This window comes from Helicoverpa armigera, chromosome 8 (genome assembly GCF_030705265.1).
Source record: "Helicoverpa armigera isolate CAAS_96S chromosome 8, ASM3070526v1, whole genome shotgun sequence".
Lineage (NCBI taxonomy): Eukaryota > Metazoa > Arthropoda > Insecta > Lepidoptera > Noctuidae > Helicoverpa > Helicoverpa armigera.
Window position 1 is genome coordinate 6,245,948 of NC_087127.1, and position 23,682 is coordinate 6,269,629.

Here is a 23,682-nt window from a genome sequence, read left to right on the forward strand (position 1 = left end):
ATATCTAAGTACATAATTTTATGGGTCATCATTATTTTAATAGCATAAAACATTGCATAGCTACTTTATTGTCTTTTTAAGTAACACACAGACAAACATCTATAAATACATTTGTAAATATAACGATATGAGGCAATATTTCCGCTACAATGAACAATTCTCTACTTTCTAAGTATTACTTAGCTATATCCATCGCTACTATGTCAATCTTTGGGTTCTCAATCAGACTTTTGTTTTGAACAAGTCTGAGCTCAAGCAGTTTTCGAGGAAGCTTGCCGGATGCTTGCACAGCTGAAAAAATATTATTATTAGATTAGAACACTATTTAGTCGTCGTATTGGTTGAGTTGATGGGTGATATTATCCAAAAATTCTAACTTGTACCTACTTCTAATACCGGTTTCGAATTGCTAGCAAAACATAAAAATGCTCACGGGTTACAAATAAATTTAGATCAATTAAGTAATGAGTTGGTGTCGTCAGTCAGTTTGTTCTACATTTTGTTAAAATAATAGTAACAATCAGAAGACCGGTTTTGAACTTACTATTCGCAAATTATAATGTGACATTATGAAAACCAGTCAACTGCCGCATATGCTTACCTCTAGCTCTTGTATAAGTATCTTTAACGATGTTCTGCAGAGTCGATATGGTGTTTTCAAGCGACAGTTTCAGATTTTGGTTAGTTTTGTGCCACCATGCTAAGAACAAGGCCGCGAATAAGTCTCCTGTGCCCGTGAATGTGGCATCCAGCTTCGGAATTTGAATTTCGTAACACGACCCTGAAGAATGATAAAAAGTGATTAGATTGTGTTTGTGTCCTCAGTTAATTAAGCCAATAGTTGGCAGAGTAGTTTCTCTAGAGTTGACCGACTTTACAAAGCCAAAGGACAGCTGAATTTAAGAATTATGAGCCAATTTAATGTTGTCAATATTTTAGACATTTACCTGCTGTACTGGCAAGTCCAATCATATGCTTCTCGTCACCCAAATCAGTGCTCGACAACACAACAGTTTTGACACCCTTATCGTGAAGAGCTTGGATGACTTTCAGAGCGCCATCAAGGTCATTGACCTTCATTCCCGTCATCAGTTCAGCTTCATACTGATTCGGGGTTATGACATCGGCTAGGGGGACCACGATATCTCGGTACACTGGGAGAATGTCTTCTGGCACGTACATCTTTCCATTGTCACCCATTACTGGATCGCATACTGAAAAGAAACTTAATATTAGATAGGTAATGCTGAACATTCTCCTTCATGAAATGATGAGGATAAATAAGTGCCTGAAACAGCACCAGAAAACTTGTCAAAAGAAGTGGCATTATATAGGCTCCTCTTTTCAATTGAACATCATGGTTACATCAAGGGCGGATCCAGCTTCGGCGCCAGGGGGGGGTCACACAGTCGTGGTCAAGTCACAAAAAATATTATATTGTAGCGTATACTTCTTTTAATATTAAAAGTAGTAGTATAAATACAATAAGCGCGATCGTAGCGAGCTCGAAATTTTTACGAATGTTAAGAAAAGTGTTTTCATGTAGAAAATGGCCCGAGCAGAGTCAGCGCAATTTCTCGTATTTATACTACACAGACGTGCCAAACAGAAAAGCGCGAGCGAAGCGAGCGCGAAAATTTTCGTTCAGGTCGAGGAGTAAGGTTAAAAAAGTGTTTTTATGTAGAAAATGGTCCGAGCTGAGTGAACGCGGTCTCTTTGACATGACCACAGACGCGAAATTAAAAAAAGCGCGAGCGAAGCGAGCGCGAATATTTTTATTCAGTTCGAGGACTAAAAGTAGATGAAAACGCTTTCTTGCTATATAAATACAAGAAAGCGTGATCATAGCAAGCGCGAGAATTTTTTCAGGTTGAAGACTAAACGTTTGAACAGTATTGTGTACGCAGAATAGGGCGCGTACGTTTTTTATTGCGGCAACAGTAAAACATGTTTCCAAATCATTGTAGGCTCAAACTGTTGGCCAGATTTAAGTTATGAAAGTCGAGACAGGATAACGTTACTGTAAAAATTAGCGCGAAGCGAGCGCGCAAATTTTTAATTTTGGGACACAAAAAGTTCATAAGTTTTAAAAAGCCCTGTAAAGTAACAAGCAGTCGGAAGCGCAAACTGTTTTGTTTTTGAGGATTCCATAAATATTTTTTTTTGCTATATTTGACTTTGAAGTTATCAAGGCAGGGTACATATAATATTGCGCGAGCGAAGCGAGCGCGAAATTTTTTGAGCCTACGACATAAAAGCACCTGATTAAGTACATTGTAAAGCAACAAGTAGCCGCGAGCGCAGCGAGCGCGAACTTTTTTAAATTATTTGTTTGAAGACTTACAAATCAGACTGGGAATTACGTATAAATAAAAAGGAACCGTGATTAGAGCGGGTGCCATTTGTGTTCGTTGATTCGGTGCATCAATAAAAATAATATACAATCAGAAATACAGTATAGACATACTTAGTCATTTACTTGCGAGCGTAGCGAGCTAGAATTTTTTCATATAGTTGGAGGATTTTGAAAGTTAAAAGTAATCAAAATGATCAATCCAACAAAGCGAAGGCGACTTTTTTGTCAGTATCATGATACAATGTGGAACTTCCTTATTGAACGGGTGTAATTTTTTCGAAATTTCCTGATGGTGGGGCGTCCCGCGGCGCCCCTGATATCGAGCCGCCCGGGTTATTCGCACACCCTGCACCATAGGTTAAGACGGCCTTGCATTACAAGATACAGCATGCAATGTAGACAACACGGCCAGCGGATTCTTAGTAACAGATCCCGTTTTGGCTCCTTTTGGGTACGGATTAAGAGTAAATAAAGAATAGAGAGCGAGCGTTGCGAGCACGAATTCTTCAGCAAAACTACTCTACCTGTAACTATGTAGGTATCTACCTTTTCACTCGGAATAAAAATTATCTTATACTTATAACAAAATCATAAAACATCGTGTTTAACCATTTCAATTATTGGTCCTCTTAGGTCCTGAACCTGGCCCAGGGGGGGGTCATGACCTTGTGACCTACCCCCTGGATCCGCCGTTGGGTTACATGCCCAGGAGCATAATATATTATGTAGCTTGTTAAACGTTTCCTGTTTTTGATTAGCATTTTGATTGGGAATATTAACTGAAACTTATATCAAAACTATAAATCTACAAATGTAATGAATACATGATCACGCGCACATGTTATTGTTTCAATTGTTTTGAATTTTATTCGTGCTCTTTGCCAATCTGACGTCGCAGATTATGTTTCTGCAAACATTTCTTACGCACCATATAGGTAGACGATTTATAAACTTATTCTCATCGAAAATATTGTTTTCGCTTCTGGAATATTTTCCAACTAAGCAATGGGATCGCATATCAAGATATCACTGATGAAATCGCATTTTTCTATTTATAGCACCTCTACAATATATGTTTATAGGTACAATTGCGCTTATCTTGTAGACGTTTAGGTATCATTAAGACTGTAAATACTCGTAAGTGCAGATATTTATTTTGTGCGACGAGATAAATATCATAAATAAGAAAATCACCGTGTTTATTTTATTTAACCAACGAAATACAATTAAAAAAAGTTAGTTTTTTGTACGCTTTTGTGTTAAGATGGCTGAAACGTTAAAGCAAAATTTCATACAGAGATAGAAAGATCCTAGAGATTACATGCAATATCGATTAGTGGTCCATTCAAATGCTCAGTATTATAACGTAAACATAACATAGGAAATATTTCATAGACATGATTGAACATTGAGTGCTATTGTATCGTCTGAGACTGAGCAAATAGGAAGTAGATAAGACGAGATGCTTTTTCTCATAATCGAAACGTTGAAAGAACTTCATTCTCTTGTTCATTGTTAATTAACCCATTTTCTACACTTCAGAGGCTTTAATTGCGTTCCCGATGTTGCGTAACGGTCAGTGTTTAACTTCATCGTCGGGTCGTCAATTGCCAGTGCAGAAGATTCTAGTAAAATTATATGATCATTATGTGCATTGGCATGGCGCTAATTAGGTTCTAACGACGGGACCTTTTTGGAAAATTCAGGGTTTTTTGGACATCATATACAGTCAAGTTGTAAATAATTAACCCCGACGCAAAAAGGGGTGTTATAAGTTAGACTGCTATTTGTACCTAAGCAGCTACTAAATGGATTAGCTGATCTGATATCAGATCTTAGACAACAAATTATTAGCTGTTTTTTCAAAACCTGTAGAAGTCTTAAACTTTCAAACACGTAGGTATTTTGTGTCCAAGTTTCGAAGTATTTAAAATTTTCGTTTTTCTTTCCTATCTTTATAGTTATGTTGTTTTGTCTATAAGATATGGTTGTGTACCGACGTTCGTAACTATCACATAGTACAAAAGTTTACAAATAAAATTGTTATCAGCCTCTTATTACAATGTTATCACTTTATAAAATTACAGCTACATATCATTCATGGTAAATAGTTTTTTGCTCTCTCTCTTACTTTTTATATTTGGAATAAGCATTTAGCCAGTTAATTTTTAACAATAGGCTATTAAACTATTGGTAATTTATTATATATGGTGTCATTATGTAGTTTGATGGTAAACATTAACTAAGTATAAGTTAATACTTCCTCAAGTAATTAGTCAATAGGTAGTTCATAATAATGTTTGCATGGATTTTCCAATAATGGTAAACATGCATTTTCCTTAACTATTTACCTTAATTACTCTTTAGCCCTGTTCCTATAAAAAGGAACAATTGTTTTGAGTGCGGTTGGTAAAAAGAAAAAATAAACGGATTGTGTGAAAGACAATATAGCTTTAAAGAGTGTTTCTTGTGACATGATGACAGATAGGAAAGTATGGAAGAAATAGGAGCATTAAAGTAGACATACAGCCTCTTTCACACTTTAAACTTACCATAAATTAAATCTGGATTCTTTTGTCTCAACTTTTTGATGATTTCAGCAATCTTTTTCAAAGACTCCGGGGATCTTGAGTACCCAGTGAGAAAGTGAGTATAGTAGTCCACATCATTTAAGGTCAAGCCGTCAATTAAGTCATCCAAATCTTCATTAGGTAAGACTTTTCCTTTCAGATGTTTGTATCCGGTGTGTGTCGAGAACTGGACCGTGTTTATGAAGTCCACTTCAAATCCTAACACCTGAATGAAAATGGTCATTTAGAAAAAAACACTTGTTTTAATATTGAGTCCCTTATATAACACAAAAATTAATACCATTTCACTTAAGGTGTGAGTAGTTTTTTTTTTCACGGAAATTGTTGAAACAAGTTATTTGAGATTGTTTTTGGTGCAATGTGTGCTTATTTTATTATTTACAGCTCTTGGGAATGTTTTATGATACCGAAAAATAAGATGATGATAGCATTTATAGAGATATTTTGAACATTCTCACAACTGCTTATTTAAATTGTTAATTTTCAAGTATAGTATCAAAAATACTATTCTATTTAAATATCTAAAATATTTATTTTACTCGAATTTAGGTAGAACAAAATAATGTGATACAAAAATACAATTACAAGCATACCACCATCATTGATATCAATAAGACACACAAAAATAAAAAGGAGGTCAAGGCTGCATCATTCATTATACTTTAAATTAAACTCTCAATATACAATAGCTAGTTAGATGACAAAAACAAGTCAATGCTACATTGGAACATCTCATTATTGATTTTCTAATCTAATAAACAGCAAGTCAGTGTTGAACACGCCTTCATAATGTTAAGTTTATTATCATCTTTACAAATAAACAGTTCAATTACCTGCAGTGGGAAGACCGCACTTTTATTTCCAACGTAGCCGTGGACCACATGACTCTGAATAGACAGTACTCTAGGGGTATCTGAAAGCATGATCCTCAACAATAATCACTACCACTACTCGGAGCAAGTACAAGAATTATTATTTTATATTTGGTTTCTCACAGAACTTGACTGGACGAGTGATTATACGAAACTGACGTATATTCATGCTCACTCAACAATAAACAGCAATTATCTACGCAGACAGAGAAGTGATAAGATAAGCACAAGAACGACCCAATCGTCGCAAAATAATTCCTTTCATTTCAAATGTTGGTTGACATTGTTTTGACATGTCGACCACAGAGTAGAGCATTGACATATAAAGCTCGATGGAGTAGAGTACCTTGATGTCGACAGCTGTCGGTCAGTCAGAACGTGACAGAAGACTTTAGCGATACGGCGCGGCGTTACCGTGTTATGGACTATATTTTTAAAATATTAATGCAGTTTCAAAGTTACTAAAGTTTTATATACCATTTTTAGTTAGTTTTTATTTTTATTGAGTTGAATTAACCCAATACACAATAAAATACCTCGTTAACTACTAACTCTAGCTAGAAGGTAACTTTGTTTTCGGCGGATACACGGAAATAACTAACTTGTTTCGGTATAAGAAATTAATATTTAGAAATCCTACAAAAATGTGGGAGGCTCACATATTTTGTTTAGTGATTTCTAATATTTAGGTAACTGTTTAGGTTGTGACCTAACCAAATTCCTTTTCATAATTATTGTCTCCAAGTTGAGCCTAAGAGCTCTGCCCCACTAAGTCGCCATGGCGACGTATCCAAGCAGTTAATATTGAAATTTATGGAACCTAACTCACTCGGCGACGGTTTGGCAACGTCGCCAAATTTTAAGCGTGGCCGTGAGCTAGTCTCCGACGTGGCTTTTGGATACTCTGGCAACTTGGCGACGTTGCCACTATGTACACGGTCAAGTGCACCTCACTCGCTCAGTCGCCAATGTGGTAGCCAGTTAGTCGCCATTTTGGACGCTCGCTCGAAATATATGTAGTAATTATTTGATTGATTTTATTATAAATAATGAGTTTCGATACTGAAGAATTTATCATTGAAATACAAAACCGTCCTTGTATATGGGATAGTTCATCCATTGAGTATTCCGATCGGAACTTAAAAATAAAAAGTTGGGACGAATTAGTAAACATATTCAAAGAAAAAGACGAAATGACAAGCCAAGAAAAAAAACAACTAGGTAAGTAAGTGTAGGTACATTACTAGTTTTAAGAGTTCCGTACCCAAAGGGTAAAACGGGACCCTATTGTTTTCGCTCCTCTATCCGTCCGTCTGTCACCAGGCTGTCTCATGAACCCTGATAGAGTTAAAATTTTCATAGATCATGAATTTCTGTTGCCGCTATAACAACAAATACTGAATTAGGTAGAATAAAATAAATATTTTGGGGAGCTCCTATACAATAAACGTGATTTTTTTGATCATTTTTGTTTTGCTCGATATCGACAAATATATACCTACCTATATAGAATATTAGTTTGGATGGTACGGAACCTTTTGATTGATAAATGGTTATCCTACTAAACTTCTTTATTTTTTTCAGCCGATTCTTTACAAAAAAGGTGGAAAAGTATCCGTGGTTGCTTCACACGAGAACTGAACCGACAAAAATCTTTGAAATCCGGATCGGGCAGTGGACCACGTAAAAGCGAATATATATATTTTAAACAACTTCAGTTTCTACAGAATGTTGTCGCATTAAGAGAGCCTGAAGCTATATATCCTGATGTTGAAATTGGAGATCCAGACTTGCAACAAGATAAGACAAGTCCGAAAAGAATGAAAAAGAAAGAGAAGAGTGCGCCTGAAGATGACAATTTTTTTGAAGTCCTTAACAAATCCATCAAAAGTAGAGAACAATATGAACTTGAAAATCAAGATGAAGATAAGTTATTCATGATGTCTTTAGTAGGCACTTTAAAAAAAGTGCCTCCTCAAAAAAAACTGGCAACCAAAATTAAAATAATGAAAATTCTTGAAGAAGCAACTTGCTCTGTGGCCGACGTTGATGATAGTGCATAATACCGTCAAAGTTACTGGTCAGAAACAGAACCACAGGCGTCACGAAGTTATCACACTGGATATTCTTCTGTTTGCGGAGAATGCCTTACCGCGTGATGGATTACAACCTGACTAATTGTTAGTCATCTAGTGCACCACATATTTGACGGTTGGAGTGCTCACGCTCCAAGCTCACAAATGCTGCAGAAGATTCATCTAGGTAATTTAGATAATATATAGATATGATTAAGAATAGATATATTAGATAATACCTACTTAGATGTTTCTTTTCATAAATTTGATTAAAATTCTACTTACCTACCTTAATGACACATGATAGTTTTTCTTCCGGACTTATCGATTTTCTAAATATCGTATCCTTTTTAATTACCTAAATAATTTCTACATAAGTTCAATAATTCGTCAAAAGATGGAACTGACATTCTCGTGTAATTGAAATGTTTTTCAGAATATTTTCGTAAATCTCACTACAGTTTAAAAAATACCACTTCGGCTTCGATCTTATACAAAAGGATGAACCCATAGTTTTTTTTTCTATTTTTTTACGACTTAGATAACAAAGAAGTGCGATTTATTCTACATCCATTCCTGACGCCGTAAATGAACTGACTGTCGAGTGTCGAGAACTCGAGACGCCATGGCTACTCGACTTGGCGACCTTCGGATGCCAGAAGTAGCCAGACCTGTGCCGCTGGCGACGTCGCCATGGCGCGATGGCGTCTTGGGAGCTCTGCTTCATTAAGGGGCTGAATGCCGAAATTGGCTTGTCTCAAACAATTTTTGGCCAAATCTATAGTTTTTGACGGCGAAAAAAATATACCTACACATAAAATTCATATTTTGGTTAATTTAAATTTTTGATTACTCAACTCATTTTAAAGTTTCTCTCTCGGTGTTTTGGGAGCATTCAGCCTCTTGAGACGCCATGACTCAGAAGAAACTCGCTCTGCAGACCAATATTTCGCGTGTATAATACTGAAATATGATCTCAAGGTTAAGACAAATAGCCAGAAAGTCGCAAGGCTTAGGAAGTAGGTACACTTTTTAATTGAGTAGGTACTGACGAGATACTCTTCACCAATGAGAAAATCTTTACAAAGACAAAACAGTAAAGTGTATGCCAAAAGTAGCAAGGAAGTCCCAGCTTCAGCACAGAATGTCTCGCGTACGCATCATCCAGCTAGTGTCATTCAGCTTCATTTCTGCCAACAAGGCGTCAAAGTGAAAGCTAAAAATTATCAAAGTGACATTCTAAAGACTGTTGTGAACAACGGCGGATCCAGGGGGTAGGTCACAAGGTCATGACCCCCCCCTGGGCCAGGTTCAGGACCTAAGAGGACCAATAATTGAAATGGTTAAACACGATGTTTTATGTTTTTGTTATAAGTATAAGATAATTTTTATTACGAGTGAATAGGTAGATACCTACATAGTTACAGGTAGAGTAGTTTTGCTGGAGAATTCGTGCTCGCAACGCTCGCTCTCTATTCTTTATTTATTCTTTAACCGTACCCAAAAGGAGGAAACGGGACCCTGTTACTAAGAATCCGCTGTCCGGGTTGTCTACATAACACACCAGGAAATTTCGAAGAAATTACACCCGTTCGATAAGGAAGTTCCACATTGTATCATGATACTGACAAAAAAGTCGCCTTCGCTTTGTTGGATTGATCATTTTGATTATTTTTAACTTTTAACATCCTCCAACTAAGTGAAAAAATTCTAGTTCGCTACGCTCGCGAGTAAATGACTACGTCTGTACTGTATTTCTGATTGTTTATTATTTTTATTGACGCACTGAAGCAACGAACACAAATGGTACTCGCTCTAATCACGGTTCCTTTTTATTTGTACGTAATTCCCAGTCTGATTTGTGAGTCTTCAAACAAATAATTTAAAAAAGTTCGCGCTCGCGGCTACTTGTTGCTTTACAATGTGCTTAATCAGGTGCTTTTGTGTCGTAGGCTCAAAAAATTTCGCGCTCGCTTCGCTCGCGCTTTTTTGTTTGGCACGTGTGTATAGTATACGAAAAATTGCGCTCACTCTGCTCGTCCATTTTCTACATGAAAACACTTTTGCCTTGCTAACTTTATAAGTCAAATATAGCAAAAAAAAATATTGAGTCCTCAAAAACAAAACAGTTTGCGCTTCCGACTGCTAGTTACTTTACAGCGCTTTTTAAAACTTATGCACTTTTTGTGTCCCAAAATTAAAAAATTTTGCGCGCTCGCTTCGCTCGCGCAAATTTTTACAACAATGTTGTCCTGTCTCGACTTTCATAACTTAAATCTGCCCAACAGTTTTTTAAGTCCGTTACCTACCAAAAAAGTGACTTTCGTTCGAACGTTCTTACTTATACTCCTTGTAAAGTACTTCGATCAATATGTACTACTCAAAATCTTTCAATAGATACATAGGTGGCGCTTAGGTGATGATTGCACCCAGGAGCTACATGAGCTAGAGACGGCCCTGATCTCATGAACCCCTTACCAATAGTAAGACTTGAAGTTTTCACAGTTGCTGCAGTGCTCAAAAAACGTACGCGCCCTTTTCTGCGTACACAAACGTGCGTACTTTTCAAACGTTTAGTCTTCGAAGAAAACGTTTTCATCTACTTTTAGTCCTCAAACTGAAACAAAATGTTTGCGCTCGCTTCGCTCGCGCTTTTTTCAATTTCTTATCTGTGATTATGTCCAAGAAATCGCGTTCGCTCAGCGCGGACCATTTTCTACTTAAAAACACTTTTTTAACCTTAGTCCTCGACCTGAACAAAAATTTTCGCGCTCGCTCCGCTCGCGCTTTTTTGTTTGGCACGTGTGTATAGTATACGAAAAATTGCGCTCACTCTGCTCGTCCATTTTCTACATGAAAACACTTTTCTTACCATTCGTAAAATACTTTTAATATTAAAAGAAGTATACGCTACAATATAATATTTCTTGTGACTTGACCACGACTGTGTGACCCCCCCCTGGCGCCGAAGCTGGATCCGCCCTTGGTTGTGAAACCCCTGTCTGTATTAGATTCCATAACAAGACTCGGCGCCATTCCATAAGGCTAACCTTACTCCATAAGGCTAAACTTTATTTTGTCTCAAAACTTATGAACACACAAGGTGAAATTGAATGTGTTTATTGTTAACAGTAGGTAATGTTCCAAGAAAACTGATGTTTATGTTGTTGGTGAACTTGGGCCATAATTGGTTAAAAATAACCAATATGAAATGAGTTCCTAATTTTTATTGTAATGATACTTTAATTAACATCTTAAAAATGTGGAATGAAGCAGTAAAATAATAGTATTCTTATTCTATAAGTTATTGATTGCTAGCACTAGAGCTAGTAATGCTAGATGTTTCTTGTGTTGTTTCGTATGCTCTTTCCAAAGTATCAGTGATAATCTTCATATCATTTTCAATACTTCGAGCCCAATTCTCAACATCTCCAATTTCTTTCAGCGCACTACTGAAGTTCTCAACTAGAGCGAGCCATTGTTGTGTCTGTTTAGCAAAATTTATAGCTCCTTGATGCAAAAGTTTTGCTTCAGCATCCAATTTCTTTTGATTCAGGTAAGCTTGGGCCACTCTGGAAGTTGAAAATTAAAACAATTGAGGTTGCAACTCGAGTTTTTTATGTAAATAAAATGTTGTTATTTATTAAAATTCCTATAAGTTTCGTATTCCATTTACCAATGAGTAACAAAGTTAACAGCCACTAATATCTATCAAAATAAGCTAATATAAGTAACTAGGTAAACTGCCTTTTTGGTCTCTTCTATGTCTGCAAACACAAACACAATCGTGGATTGTTTGTTGTTTTTTGCTAAGTTGGCTTCATAATATAAATAATGTGAATAAGAGAATTTACATACCCCACATTAAGGTGGTCAACCAGCGCTTGAGTTAAATCGTTAGCTGCTGCTATACATTCTTTGCGTTTCTGTTCTGAAATGCAAAGGTGACATCTGTTTATTTAGGCCATGGAAAATATTGATCAGATTGTTGTAACACTTCATTAATGTATATTTACCTTGAATAACTCTTTTGGAAGCTTGTTTTACTTGGTGTTCCTTTATCAATGACGATAACATTATGTGAACTCAATAAGTTAAACTGAGGATTCAGAAACTTGTCACCAATCAAAGATAGCTTTACTATTGTGATGATAAAAGTTAGAGAAATTTACATAATTTAGTTGTACTAAATATTTACTTCAAGATCTCAGTATTTCTGAAATCCTGAAAATTAAGGAATTATAACAATATTTTTGTTGACGATGAGAAAGCAGCACAGAAGTACTATGACATTGACACTGACAATTTTTTGACATTACAATATTACATTTTAGTTTTCGTTCAGAATCGCTGTGTTTAGCAGAAATACGGGATAATATGATGGAGTACATAGGTGTGAGTATATAAGGGGAGGACATAAAGGAGTACATAGGACAGAAATAAGGGAGTACATAGGTGTAGTATATATAGGGGAGTATGTGCATAGAGCAATAAGGGAGGTCACAGGGGAAACACAGAAGCGAGTTTCTGGAAGAGTAGGTAGGTACATAAATGAGGCTATAGGGCGAGTACACATAGAAGTATAGAGTACAGAGGAGGGGTTTCATTACGGAGTAAATGTAGGAAAGTATAAATACAGGGAGTGTATTAGGAAGAAAATGGGGGTACAACCTACATAAGGGAGTATATATGTAGATTACCTTAATAAAAAGTAGAAAGAAGTTACGAATCGAATGAACGACGAATCGTCCGATTCACCGGTCGTGTGCAACGCCCTCGATGAGCAGATCTATCTGTACCTACAAGTTTTTTAGTTTTCAAGTTTAAGATTTTTAAATAAAATCTATGCTAATAGGAGAACTAATAGTACTTGTATATGCTACTTTAGTATGAAAATGATCCTTCTCCGTGTGAGAGGAGGCCTGTGCGATAAAAAAGGCTGTAACAGTAACAGTATGAAAATACAGACAATCAAGGGATCTTATCCAAGCAGCGTGGTTCTAATCCAAGCCTTATTTACTTCATTGAAAATTTCAGTCACAGAGAACAAAATGACTAGGTCACGATTTTTGTTGTGGAAACTTATCTGCTCGAAGTGTCTATTTGAGAACATTTAGATATCGTTTAATTGAATTACAACTGTTGCTTGGGGCATCCGTCGTTGTAAGCACACAATTGCATTGCATTAATTATACCTCACTAATGGAAGAGGCCAATATCGATTTTCGCTTATCGCTTACGACGGCGCCAGCTGCGAACCATTGGAAAAAGATTTCAAGCTTGTTTCATTTTACTCATTTATGTAGCTGCAGATGGGGTGTAAATTCTATTGTACCTACTTATCGGTAATATCTATAAAACCAAGGTACCATTTTAGATAGATGTCAGGAAAGACTCGCTTAAGAATCAGATTGTGTTGTAGACAGCCTAAAGGATATGTAGTAATTAACATCAGCCATCAGCAATTTAAAAGATTCTGTTTGAAAAAAATAATCTTTATTAAATTCATCATTTTGCTTACTTACGCTAATACATTCGGTTCAAAAATTGTACACCATTAATCTACTACAGTCTTCATTAAAAGTAAATGGGGGGAGACAGATAAATTATGCTTGTTTCCTGTCTTCACTGTGGCTGACCGCGCCGTATTTTTCTTTGAGTTTCTCGGTGAATTCAGGGTCGTCCCAACCCCATAGGTGATGTGTGCCGTCCCCAGTACGGTGTGCACGCTGCTTGATAATTTCGGGGGACACGTATTTTAAGTCGTATGCTTGCCCAATCTGTGAACATAGAAATTATGATTTGTAATTAATTTATAACAGGGACTCATACCGGATTTGATTGCCAAAAGTTTCAGTTTTTAGTCATGTATAAATGAAAGAAAGGTACTTAGTTTCGTGTACAATAAAAAATAAGATTTATCCAATATCGTCGTTGGACAGTATTACTGTTTTCATGGACTGTATGTAAGTATGTACTATTGAATATTATTATCTATCAACTTGTAAAAGTAGTCAAATATATTCAATGCGTATGCATAAGGCTATGTTTCCATGTTTCGGTGCCAAAATTTAAAGTTCCGCCCATAAAGTGGTATAACAAGTTTCCAGCTCCAAGCTAAAGTTTTCCGAGCAGCATAGTTCAAGGAAATAAGTGGCTATTACTAGCGTACAATCAAGCTGCTGTACTTTCATGTTCAGCCAGTGATATTTCGAACTTGTTCTATTCAAATTCAAAATTGGAACTTTAAAATCTTTTAAAAACTAAAGCGTGGTGCCCCTAGTCTTGGGCTGACCACGCAAGGGTTATGCCTATTTATTTTCCGCTGTACACTTTATTACAAAGGCCCAATGGGTACATACCTTTGCCATGAGCTCGATGAACACGATGGTAGGTGTGAGCATGTTGTACAGGGGAAGTTCAGTCGCACGGTAGTCCCATGGGAAAGTGTGGTGGTAGTTGTGGAAACCTTCCACGCAGATCATCCACACTCCAATGTTCTCACGAGGGTTCAGTGACCTGAGAGTATTTAGAGAATTATTTAAAACTATATTTGCAGAGCAGTCCTAGACACTTTTAACGATCCTCTCTATTTAGTTAAGTGTGTGGCGTTTACTTAACAGTGAAAGGTATTACGGGTCGAAGCCCCACTGCGTTAGTTAAGACAGAGTGGAGGAAAATTGTCGTCAAAGATTTTGCACAGTTTATTCTGTGATAGAATATTGCCATGAAGAGCAAACCGTAATAAGCAAATAGTACTAAAGGTTAAGCAGAAAAATAATAAGGAGTTGAGATTTAATTAGCGCTTGATGAAAATATACGAATTCAATCCTCATAAAAGTAAGGTATCATTTTTACACAGTAATTTGATCGATTGAATAGAAGCAACATCAACCAGAGACGACATAAAAATTCTCAAAAAGAGTCAATCTAGAACTAACAAAGAAGAAAGTAACAAATTATTTCAATGTAAACAAACCCTCATTTCTTAGTCTGTATTATTACTAGCCTAGTCGGAACGTTCAACGCTAATCGGCTTACGAAGTATAATAACAATATAGGTAATCAATTTACTAGTGATGTAGACTGCCTACTTGATCGCAATGTATAATTCATAGCCCATTATTGTCAGTAATTGATTCAAGTGATCAACTAAACTGATCACTTCGTGTATTTTTAATTTGACCCAGTTTGGAACTTGAATTTATGTCACCCCTGGGACATTCTATAAGAAAAGATTGAGATGTGCCGTTGAGCTATAATTTTTCCTATGAGAAGAAAATTTAAAATGGAAAATGGAGGGAAGATTTTTGCTTGATTGAGTTTTATTAAAAAGATGAACTCTAATTTCTTCGGAAATAAAACTTCCCTATCAACATTAGTCTCATTAGCTCGTTTTATCTCAGAAGGAAAAAGTGTTACTGTAGTAAAGTTAAAAGAAAAGTGAATTTATTTTCATTAACTACCGTTAAAAGCTAAATGAAAGTGTACTTACTTGTCATAAGGTCTGTATCCGAAGGTATGAGCGAAGCTGTTGACGCTCCAGACGACGTTGATGCCGCAAGTGTACCTCAGGATGGTGGGGATGAAGAACGCGTTCATCCAGGTCTCGCCCCAGAAGTAGACAGGCACCACGGTGGGAAGCACGAAGCAGAGGAGAGGCATCATTTTCATATAGTGCCTGGGAAATAACAGTGACATCAATGTACCTTAAACTATTTTTGTCAAACAATTTCAGGAACCTATAACTGCTATATGTATATTGATAAAAGGTAAAGCGATGAAAATAAAAACATCACATTCAACAAAACCAGTCAGGCATAAAAAATAAAACGAATGTGTCACAACATCAAAACAACGAGAATCCCGTTTTTAACACGCAACCTTCAACTCGTCAGACTATCAACATTTCAACATAAAAACAAGTTTAAATTTATGTCGACATCAACTTTGTTTCATACTTCATAATACCCTCCGCCCGCTGAAATAGGGAGCAACGCGTGATAAAATGAAAATCTCTACTATTTACGGGTTGAAAAGTACACGAGTATAAATGTTATTTAAGTTTAACTTTTCAGAACAGTGTGGGTGGTTCGAATAAGTCGTGTTCCCTTATTTTACTCCCGCAGTTAAAAGACACAAAGGTCTTAGAAAAATATGTTTTGCTTTTCCTTTTAATACCGAGTACAGCAGTGGCTTTTGTGAGCGTACGTATAAATATATTGAGGACAGACCCGGCGACAACGGTCGAGACTTATGGTTTCAGTTATAACACAGAATTCTGGGGATATTAGATAATCGGAGTGTGCTAATATTTGTTGGGACACTATTTTGTCTGCTGGATTTCTTTTCTGAGATATAAGAGGTACCTATTTTGTTCGCCGAAATATGTTTTTCTTTTTTGCAAGAACGCGTTCCAAAAATAAAACTACCTTCACATATGGTATTGGAATAGGATTTTTTTGAAAGGTTATGTTGGAGATTTAGTCTCTACTTACTTCTTCTGGAACATGACAACAGGATCAGCATACAAATCGCTGAGATCAATGCGCTTGCCTCCTTCGATGACCTCAGGGCTCTTCTTGCAGCAAAGCCAGCCCATGTGGGAGAAGAAGAGGCCTCGTTCCGCATTGTGGGGGTCGGCGTCAGTGTCTGCGTATTTGTGGTGAGTGCGGTGGTCGCGGGCCCACTCGAATATGCAGTCCTGAAGCATGGAAATGGTTTGTACATTAGTTTAAATGCTATAGAGAAGACGGCGGACGTGTGGTCTTTATTCGAAGGTTGTGTCAGACGCCATTAAGTTTGCCGAGACCTTTTCTTTCTTATCATAAGCTTTTACCAATTATTAAGATCAAGAATACTGTTGTTTATATACAAGGGTCTTTTGGCAAGTTTCAAAAACAAAATACAGATCACTTCAGTTTCACCTCATTATCGCGTTCGCACATAAATTCAACTTGCTTGATGGCTCTATTACTATTGATTATAACACCATCAAGTTTGATCGATTAGCACATCAACTAAGTAAACAGTCAAGTTCTTGACATGACATCGTAGATACTCAACGATAATTGACTTGATGAGGGCTGTAATGACTTGGGTAAACGGCCGCACGTTAAGAGCCTCGTTGTGCATTGCCATTAGCATTTTCGATACATATTTGAATTTCGTGACGAACACATTTCTATGTAAAGTAAATAAATATGTAAATTCTGAAGTCGTATCTAGGGTATCCAGGTAGGAACTATTTTAATTGAAACCGATCCTTTGAGCTGATAACTACTGAATGTTGCGAAAATAATGTAGGCACAAGAAAGGATTTACCTAAGTCTAAAATTGCCTTTTTTACAATGTTACTTAGAGGAAGATTTAATGGGTTGGATAGTATCTAATTGATAGGATAATGCGCTTACCTGAAAACCCATAGTTTGCCATAGCATGAGCACTATGCGGAGAGGAGTGCGAGCTTTGAAACATCTGTGTGTCCAGAGGCGATGAGATCCTGCGCCGATTCCTATGGCGCACATTAGATGGACGGCGAATGCTACAATAAAAATTAGAATAATTACCTAATTTATGTATTTTCAGTAATCCGGGAGTATATTAGAATTGTTCTGTTAAAATCCAATCGCCCAGATTGGTTAATTGAAATAAGTAGATCGGGATAAAGGGAGATGGAAATGAGAAGAAAGAATTTTGCTGATTTTAGTAGACATGTAAATAAAATTATTTTAAGTTCTTTCGCTATGTACTCACCAAACACATTAGTCTGCCATTTCGCCGAAGTAAAAACCAGATACAATCCATAAAGTGACGCGATGTGTAGGTACAGGAACCAGAATATATTGAACCACACATATTCATGTTTCCTTGGACTCGCGTGCTTCAGTACCGATACATCTTTGGCGAGACCGAGGTCTGTGGTCTGAGTGTCTGACTCGAAGACTACTCCACTGGGGACGGGATCCACTTGAGGAGGCATGATCTAGGACAAAAATGTACCTAACTATTAATTGGTCTAATTTTTAGAAGACAAATTGGACTGACTATTCTTGTAGACTTGTCTTTGTCCGTTTATTCTTTCGTGTATAAATAAAATACATAATTACGAATTCGAAACAAAATTCAAGGCGGGTAGACTGAATGAAAGACGTAACTAGATCAAACTATTTCTTATATCTTCAGCTTATTTCCTGCCACAAACCTTCAATCAATGTCTAAAAGTACACTACAACTGAAATTGTCGTGACCCAGATAGTTTTACAAAGATTTAAGTTTAACGATACAAATTAAACAGCCTGCTTCGTAAGACGTATTGCAGGGAAGTTTAAAGTTGTTAAGTCTAATAATTGCACTTGTTACAACAGCAGATGCATTTGATTACCTCATTTAAAGTTTTGTACAAAGTTTTTCTTTGCTTGGTAAGTACAGGAATTGCCTTAAAAGACGGCATTAAGGAAATTTAAAGTTTGTTGTGAGAAGCACCTGTATTAAGGAAATTGAAAGATGTAAGTTTAGAAAATCAATAAAACTAGACTACGATGGACATTATATCTCAGTACTTTTATAAATAAATTTGGTCTTACGCTTACTTCTGGATATTCTGATTCGTCTAAATATATCGTACTTTGGTCGCGGTAACACTTTGTATAAGACCCCAGTCCTTTTGAATAAACACCACGAAATCTAGTCATTTTATTTCTTAAGTGATCGCATAGGTTTCAGACTTCGTATAAGTACTACAGGCTAATAAAGAATAAAACAAAATCCAACTTACCTCCTTCTTTATATAGCAGAAATGCACTGAAAACTATCCTATTACTACAACCCTTGGACACACACTGATACCTTGTTCCTGTCGTCCTACTATAAATAGTATTCAAAGAAAACAATTTGAATTTCAAACAAAGCAAAGTAGATCTATATAGCTAGTAAATGGAACTAGGGCTTCATATGTCGTAAGAGTTCATTGTATTGTAAACACGTTTTACAATGCAAAGTTAATCAGTATAAAATATTTGTTAATTAGTTCAATGGTCCGTACTTAGGGATCTGGGTGAAATTGTCGAAGTGTTTATTTAGGTAATTAAGCATATTAATTGATCAGGAAATTATCCGTGATAGTTTGTAGTAGGTACCTATTGTACGTAATGGGTTAAATTAATTCCCATTTTATTTCATTGATAGTTTCAGCACGTGAATAGAATGCTTTTACGGCTTATAATTAAATTAAACAATTGAAGTGTTTAGAATATTTTATGCCCATGGTTTGTAGTCTCGATTTTCAAGCCCGTCTTTATGATAATACCGAAATGATTCCATCATGGCCTCGATTCATCTTCTGTATTACTAACCTCTATCTTCACTAGCCGACTTAGTAAATAACTAGATATGTAAGCCCCACATTTAATAACATTTCCCATACAATATTTAGGATATATCGTGGTCCGTTACCGTCCATATATCCTCGGCGCTTATTGCATTGCAGAGGGAGCGTCGGCGGAATCCATCGGCGGTAGCAATTTCCGACGACTCGACCAGCCGATACGAAGGTTTAGCTCGGTTGCTACACTAAATTATTATATGAACAAAATATTGTTTTCTAAACGTTTTTCAGTAATAGGTTCAGTATTTATCTTATAAATAAACAATATAAATTGAACACTTATACCTACACACGTACATATGATTGAGATATAACTAAGGTAGCACAAGAAATACATATTTCGATGAACATGAGTCGTGATTATAAAATACTAGACTGTTTTTAATTTCGTATAAAGTAAAACAAAATCTTTACAGTAGGTACAGTCAGTTAAATCAGTCCCTGAGACGTTGGCACACGGACTCGGTTCACATTCACATATGGTAGATACGTAAATAGGCTATATTAGTCAAGCTCTTACAGAATTCCTTTTAAAATTGTTGTTATAGGCTATTCCAATAGATTTCTTTTTATGTTTAAGACAATGACATCGTAAATGAATCGGATTCTGATTCCGCTGTAGTAGCTCGATTAGGCTGGGAGAACACGCTCGTAAAACGTATGCTATTAGGTACACTAAACGTGAAAGTAATGTATAAGTCTTACAGTATCCGAATCTTTTAAGAAATAAATTCTATCTAAAGTGAAAATCAAATAACATGTTTTCTCTGTACTTGATGTCTTACTTTTGCTTTTATATAACAAAATTAGTCTTCTATTTAATTTATTATTTCAACGATAGGCTAGGTTTACGTTTATTGTGTTTGTGACATTAAACGTAGACATTTTATGACCCCGTTTCGTAATAAGAGCAGGCGTAGGTTATCTAAACTCATTTTAGTCCCAAAATTGTTGTCAATAAATCACGTTTGATGGAAATAATAATGAATTACAGGACTGATCGAAATAGCTTCGCTACGAAATTGCTTCTTTCATGCTAATAATAGCTTTGTTGAACAAAGAAACAGATACTATGTAATTGTATAAAGTTTCACTTTACACAATTACATACTTACACTAAACAACTTTAAAGGTAATTTCTTTTCACATAAACCATAAAAGGTAAATTTCAATAACTTAAAATAATCTGCATAATATTAAAATGAAAGTTCGAAACTCCATTACGAGACCGTCAATCGGGCCACAGAAAAAGCAATAATCTGGCTAAAAGGCGAAGATTGCAGGCGTATCGTCGCGCTCGAATACATCCGGATTCGTAGCGTAAACACATGTGAACGGAATGAATGGCGAATCTTCCGGCCGGGTAACTGGAGCGTGAAGCGGAGATTTTATTTTGAGGAGGCTGAACCACGAGACCAGTCTGATTTTTCCACCTCGACGGTAATTCTGCGCCGCGTATCGTGTTCCCTTCCAGTGACAGCTTTCAGCCGATACAGATAAAAAGATTTCATCTTTTTGCAGCTTATTTATTATTCGATCCGCCGAGGATTTAACTGGTTTACGATTCGCGAAGGCTTAAGGTTGCTTTATTGTAATGGTGGATTATTCGTAGGTCGTGAGCCTTGTTAAAGCGAAGTTTTGTGTTGTTTAATTAGTAACAGCTGTTGAAATTGTTCTATGATGATGTTAGGGTTTTCATGTAGGTTACCTAGCTTGATTAAACTTTATGTATGTTACCCAAAGTTACTAACGGATCAATTGCTTGTTATCTTGTTATCAATCTTTATACATCTGCACACATCCATGTAAAGCATCTGCTTAAACGTTTCTAACGTAAGTAGGTACCTGTGTAATCTTGGGACGAGTTGCTATTATGTATTTAATTGCAGGGTTAACCCACTCACTTGAATCCCAACTCTGTATTTCGTAAAAATCTGTAAACATAATAAATCAATTTTAAATATATCGAGCTCTCCAGCTGAAGTGGCTGGTCGCGAGCGGTCGTGAACGTAATTTTGACTGGAATGGCCACCACCCGATTACCGGTATTGTGGTTTAAATGGGTTCCGATCTTGAAAAACGATTCGCTTGTGCGGTCCTCAAATTGAAATCCAGTGTTCGGTCATTTCACATAAAAATTTTGATTGAATTTCACCAGTACTGTTAGATTTCTATTTTTGGATTTGATAGGTGGTTTAATTGCTGCACCGTAAATCCGATTGGTTGAATGAATTGTTAACGAGAAAATTGTGACAAATTCAACTGAGATACGGGTCACCGAGCGTCGTAAAACAGGATTGTCGCTACGTTGGCTTTGTGGTGATAACGATATCTTCAACATCGTCTGTAATCCAAATTGAATATCGTCTTTGTGAGGCGACAATGTGTAATGCAAGCAGTTGCTTCAGAAAATTAAATTACGTCTAGAATATTCATAGTGAGCGTTGTGCAAGCACTGCTCCATTACCTATTGGTCGATAACAAAGGGCCACTTCGAGCACGGAATCAATTTAGAGCACAAGAGAGGTCGGCCATTGCGCATACTTCCTTAACTACTAACTGGGCCTGGAGTGAACCACTTCTTTTGAGCACGTCTGATAAATTCACATTAATTAATACGGGAGCATTGTATACAGAACAAAGAGAATAGTCTGCCTTACCATGATGTGTGAAAGCGAGAATAATCCTATTATGAAAGAAGGATTATACATTCGTTTATGCCGAGCGTGAGATCATGGGTTTGATCTTTATTTCAAACAAATCGTAATTGCGTCTGAGCAGAGTTTTATCGTTTAATCCATATTCTATACCCAGTCGATAGCAATAAGCTCGGCTCGTTTTACGAAGAATTTCAATAATTTATGAAGTAGGTATACGTCGAAAAATATCTCGATTTCGGAGAAGTTCTAATGCCTCGAGTTCTAGGAAACGTTGATGTTATGTTTAACATGAAAACAAATGTGTACTGTATTATGTACTACAAAAACGTTTTATTTCAGACTTTTCTATTAACAGCATAGATTTAAAGAAAGCTCTCTTTCAATACAATGCATAATAAATAGGAATTCTTTTGTAAGAATCTAACGGATATTTTTGTAAAGTAAATTCCATTCATCTTTAAGAGAAACGTGCCACACAATAGAATGATCTGGATCAAGTCGCTTTCAGTGCATCAGAATGCGTTTGCATCAAATGTGGAAAATAGACGACAGGGTTTTATATAGCTGTAGATATATCTAGGTGCAGTTTATCTCCAAGTAATCCTTTAAACATCTTGAGAGGGATGAACTGGACTTATTCATGCTGTTTGTGTTGTGTTCACGAATTGTATAAGCGTAGCTGCATGTCTTAGTAAGTGTGTAGTTCATTTACATATGTAATAAATATATTATCTAATCAATATTTAGAAGATCCAATGTTGTTGGCCAATGATTTCTGACCGTGAGCTCTGCTGTTGAGGATTCAATTGTCAAGCAGGGGACAGTGTGAATTTTGATTTTCTCACGCACGACCAATTTCTAAGAAGTAACTAATATGAATTTCTGCAAAATTCTGGCCTGATTGTTCTTCGCATTATTTTGATAAAAGCGGATTGCCACTTAAAAAAACAATGTTATTGGCAATACGAGTAAGAGAATGGAAATATCCGTGAAGCTATTCGTTGCCCCAATTAATGGGATCAGATAACGCAAGCAACGTGCATACAAATGTATGAACATCAGGTGTGTACGTACCTACCTTTCTACCCCTCGTCTCCTCAGGGAAATACAGGCGTTATGTTACATAAATACACGAGAAATGTTACTCAGCTTTGTCTAAAAATAAATTATGTTTTTCTGTAATTTGTTTCGTGAAAGTGTCTAGAAAAGTTATGACTTAATTAACATAAAAATTGAACGCTACGCACTAGAGTACTTCGGTTTATTTATTGTGAATCGAAATTCATGTAAATTGAACAAATAAATTTTCTGGGTCGTGTACATGAATAGCATGTTTATTAATTCGTTTTTATTTTTTAGTCTTTATTTATGAAACCTTTTTGTCTCATTTTTCTCCGCAAAGGCGACGTGTAAAGTATCTTTTCGTATCTATTCGATTTTCCTTTGTTTCCAACTGTGTCTGTTTTTTTAGTTACATTTTAAGTCAACAACAAATTACCAGACACTTCATCTCCATCGTAATAATTATTCACGTGGAACAACAAAGTACTGTACATATTGACAGGCTTGGTAAACTCCATGTATGTAAAAGGGAGTAACTTCGGAGTTACACAGCAGACTAGGTGTCGCTGCCTCTAACTTTATTGGGACTCTCGCAACTTTGAAACTATTGTTAATGTTGCCTCCTACGTGCTTTTGTTACCAATATGAAAGGATTCTACTTTTATTTTGTTTACTTGGTT

General features: G+C 36.3%; 4 protein-coding genes across 6 annotated transcripts; 1 reads left to right on the plus strand and 3 right to left on the minus strand.

Moving 5' to 3' along the window:
- Positions 1-172: 172 nt before the first annotated feature.
- Positions 173-6,083, minus strand: Pdxk (Pyridoxal kinase). Its single transcript, XM_021329818.3, has 5 exons — positions 5,781-6,083; positions 4,909-5,152; positions 948-1,214; positions 602-781; positions 173-291 (listed from the first exon to the last, which is right to left on the minus strand). The coding sequence occupies exons 1-5, from the start codon at positions 5,868-5,870 to the stop codon at positions 176-178; spliced, it is 897 nt and encodes a 298-aa protein (XP_021185493.2). The 5' UTR covers positions 5,871-6,083; the 3' UTR covers positions 173-175.
- Positions 6,084-6,219: 136 nt separating this feature from the next.
- LOC110372834 (uncharacterized) lies at positions 6,220-8,107 on the plus strand. The gene is made up of 2 exons (XM_021329819.3): positions 6,220-7,040; positions 7,404-8,107. The coding sequence occupies exons 1-2, from the start codon at positions 6,869-6,871 to the stop codon at positions 7,880-7,882; spliced, it is 651 nt and encodes a 216-aa protein (XP_021185494.3). The 5' UTR covers positions 6,220-6,868; the 3' UTR covers positions 7,883-8,107.
- Positions 8,108-11,106: 2,999 nt separating this feature from the next.
- On the minus strand, positions 11,107-12,195 carry LOC110372822 (biogenesis of lysosome-related organelles complex 1 subunit 1). Its single transcript, XM_021329802.3, has 3 exons — positions 11,911-12,195; positions 11,753-11,825; positions 11,107-11,466 (listed from the first exon to the last, which is right to left on the minus strand). The coding sequence occupies exons 1-3, from the start codon at positions 11,969-11,971 to the stop codon at positions 11,199-11,201; spliced, it is 402 nt and encodes a 133-aa protein (XP_021185477.1). The 5' UTR covers positions 11,972-12,195; the 3' UTR covers positions 11,107-11,198.
- A 1,173-nt stretch (positions 12,196-13,368) lies between these two features.
- On the minus strand, positions 13,369-18,831 carry LOC110372831 (acyl-CoA Delta-9 desaturase). 3 transcript variants are annotated; one of them, XM_021329817.3, is made up of 7 exons: positions 18,672-18,831; positions 17,651-17,879; positions 17,308-17,438; positions 16,393-16,598; positions 15,390-15,575; positions 14,257-14,413; positions 13,369-13,674 (listed from the first exon to the last, which is right to left on the minus strand). In XM_021329817.3, exons 2-7 carry the CDS (start codon positions 17,874-17,876, stop codon positions 13,501-13,503), a joined length of 1,080 nt encoding a protein of 359 aa, XP_021185492.2. In that variant the 5' UTR covers positions 17,877-17,879; positions 18,672-18,831; the 3' UTR covers positions 13,369-13,500. The 3 variants fall into 3 exon arrangements, with proteins under 3 accessions (XP_021185492.2, XP_049693911.2, XP_063892029.1); XM_049837954.2 differs by lacking the exon at positions 18,672-18,831 and adding an exon at positions 18,487-18,613; XM_064035959.1 differs by lacking the exon at positions 18,672-18,831 and adding an exon at positions 18,481-18,603.
- Between the last annotated feature and the right edge of the window lie 4,851 nt (positions 18,832-23,682).

Coding starts and splice junctions, on each gene's coding strand:
- LOC110372822 (XM_021329802.3), bottom strand. CDS start 11,971: ATGTTATCGTCATTGATAAAGGAACACCAAGTAAAACAAGCTTCCAAA. Junction 11,826..11,910: donor TTCCAAAAGAGTTATTCAAG/GTAAATATACAT, acceptor TTTGCATTTCAG/AACAGAAACGCAAAGAATGT. Junction 11,467..11,752: donor GTTGACCACCTTAATGTGGG/GTATGTAAATTC, acceptor TTCAACTTCCAG/AGTGGCCCAAGCTTACCTGA.
- Pdxk (XM_021329818.3), bottom strand. CDS start 5,870: ATGCTTTCAGATACCCCTAGAGTACTGTCTATTCAGAGTCATGTGGTC. Junction 1,215..4,908: donor GAATCCAGATTTAATTTATG/GTAAGTTTAAAG, acceptor GTTTCTTTTCAG/TATGCGATCCAGTAATGGGT. Junction 782..947: donor TGGACTTGCCAGTACAGCAG/GTAAATGTCTAA, acceptor ATCATTCTTCAG/GGTCGTGTTACGAAATTCAA.
- LOC110372834 (XM_021329819.3), top strand. CDS start 6,869: ATGAGTTTCGATACTGAAGAATTTATCATTGAAATACAAAACCGTCCT. Junction 7,041..7,403: donor CCAAGAAAAAAAACAACTAG/GTAAGTAAGTGT, acceptor TATTTTTTTCAG/CCGATTCTTTACAAAAAAGG.
- LOC110372831 (XM_064035959.1), bottom strand. CDS start 18,588: ATGACTAGATTTCGTGGTGTTTATTCAAAAGGACTGGGGTCTTATACA. Junction 15,576..16,392: donor GTTGTCATGTTCCAGAAGAA/GTAAGTAGAGAC, acceptor GTTATTTCCCAG/GCACTATATGAAAATGATGC. Junction 14,414..15,389: donor GGATACAGACCTTATGACAA/GTAAGTACACTT, acceptor AAATACTCTCAG/GTCACTGAACCCTCGTGAGA.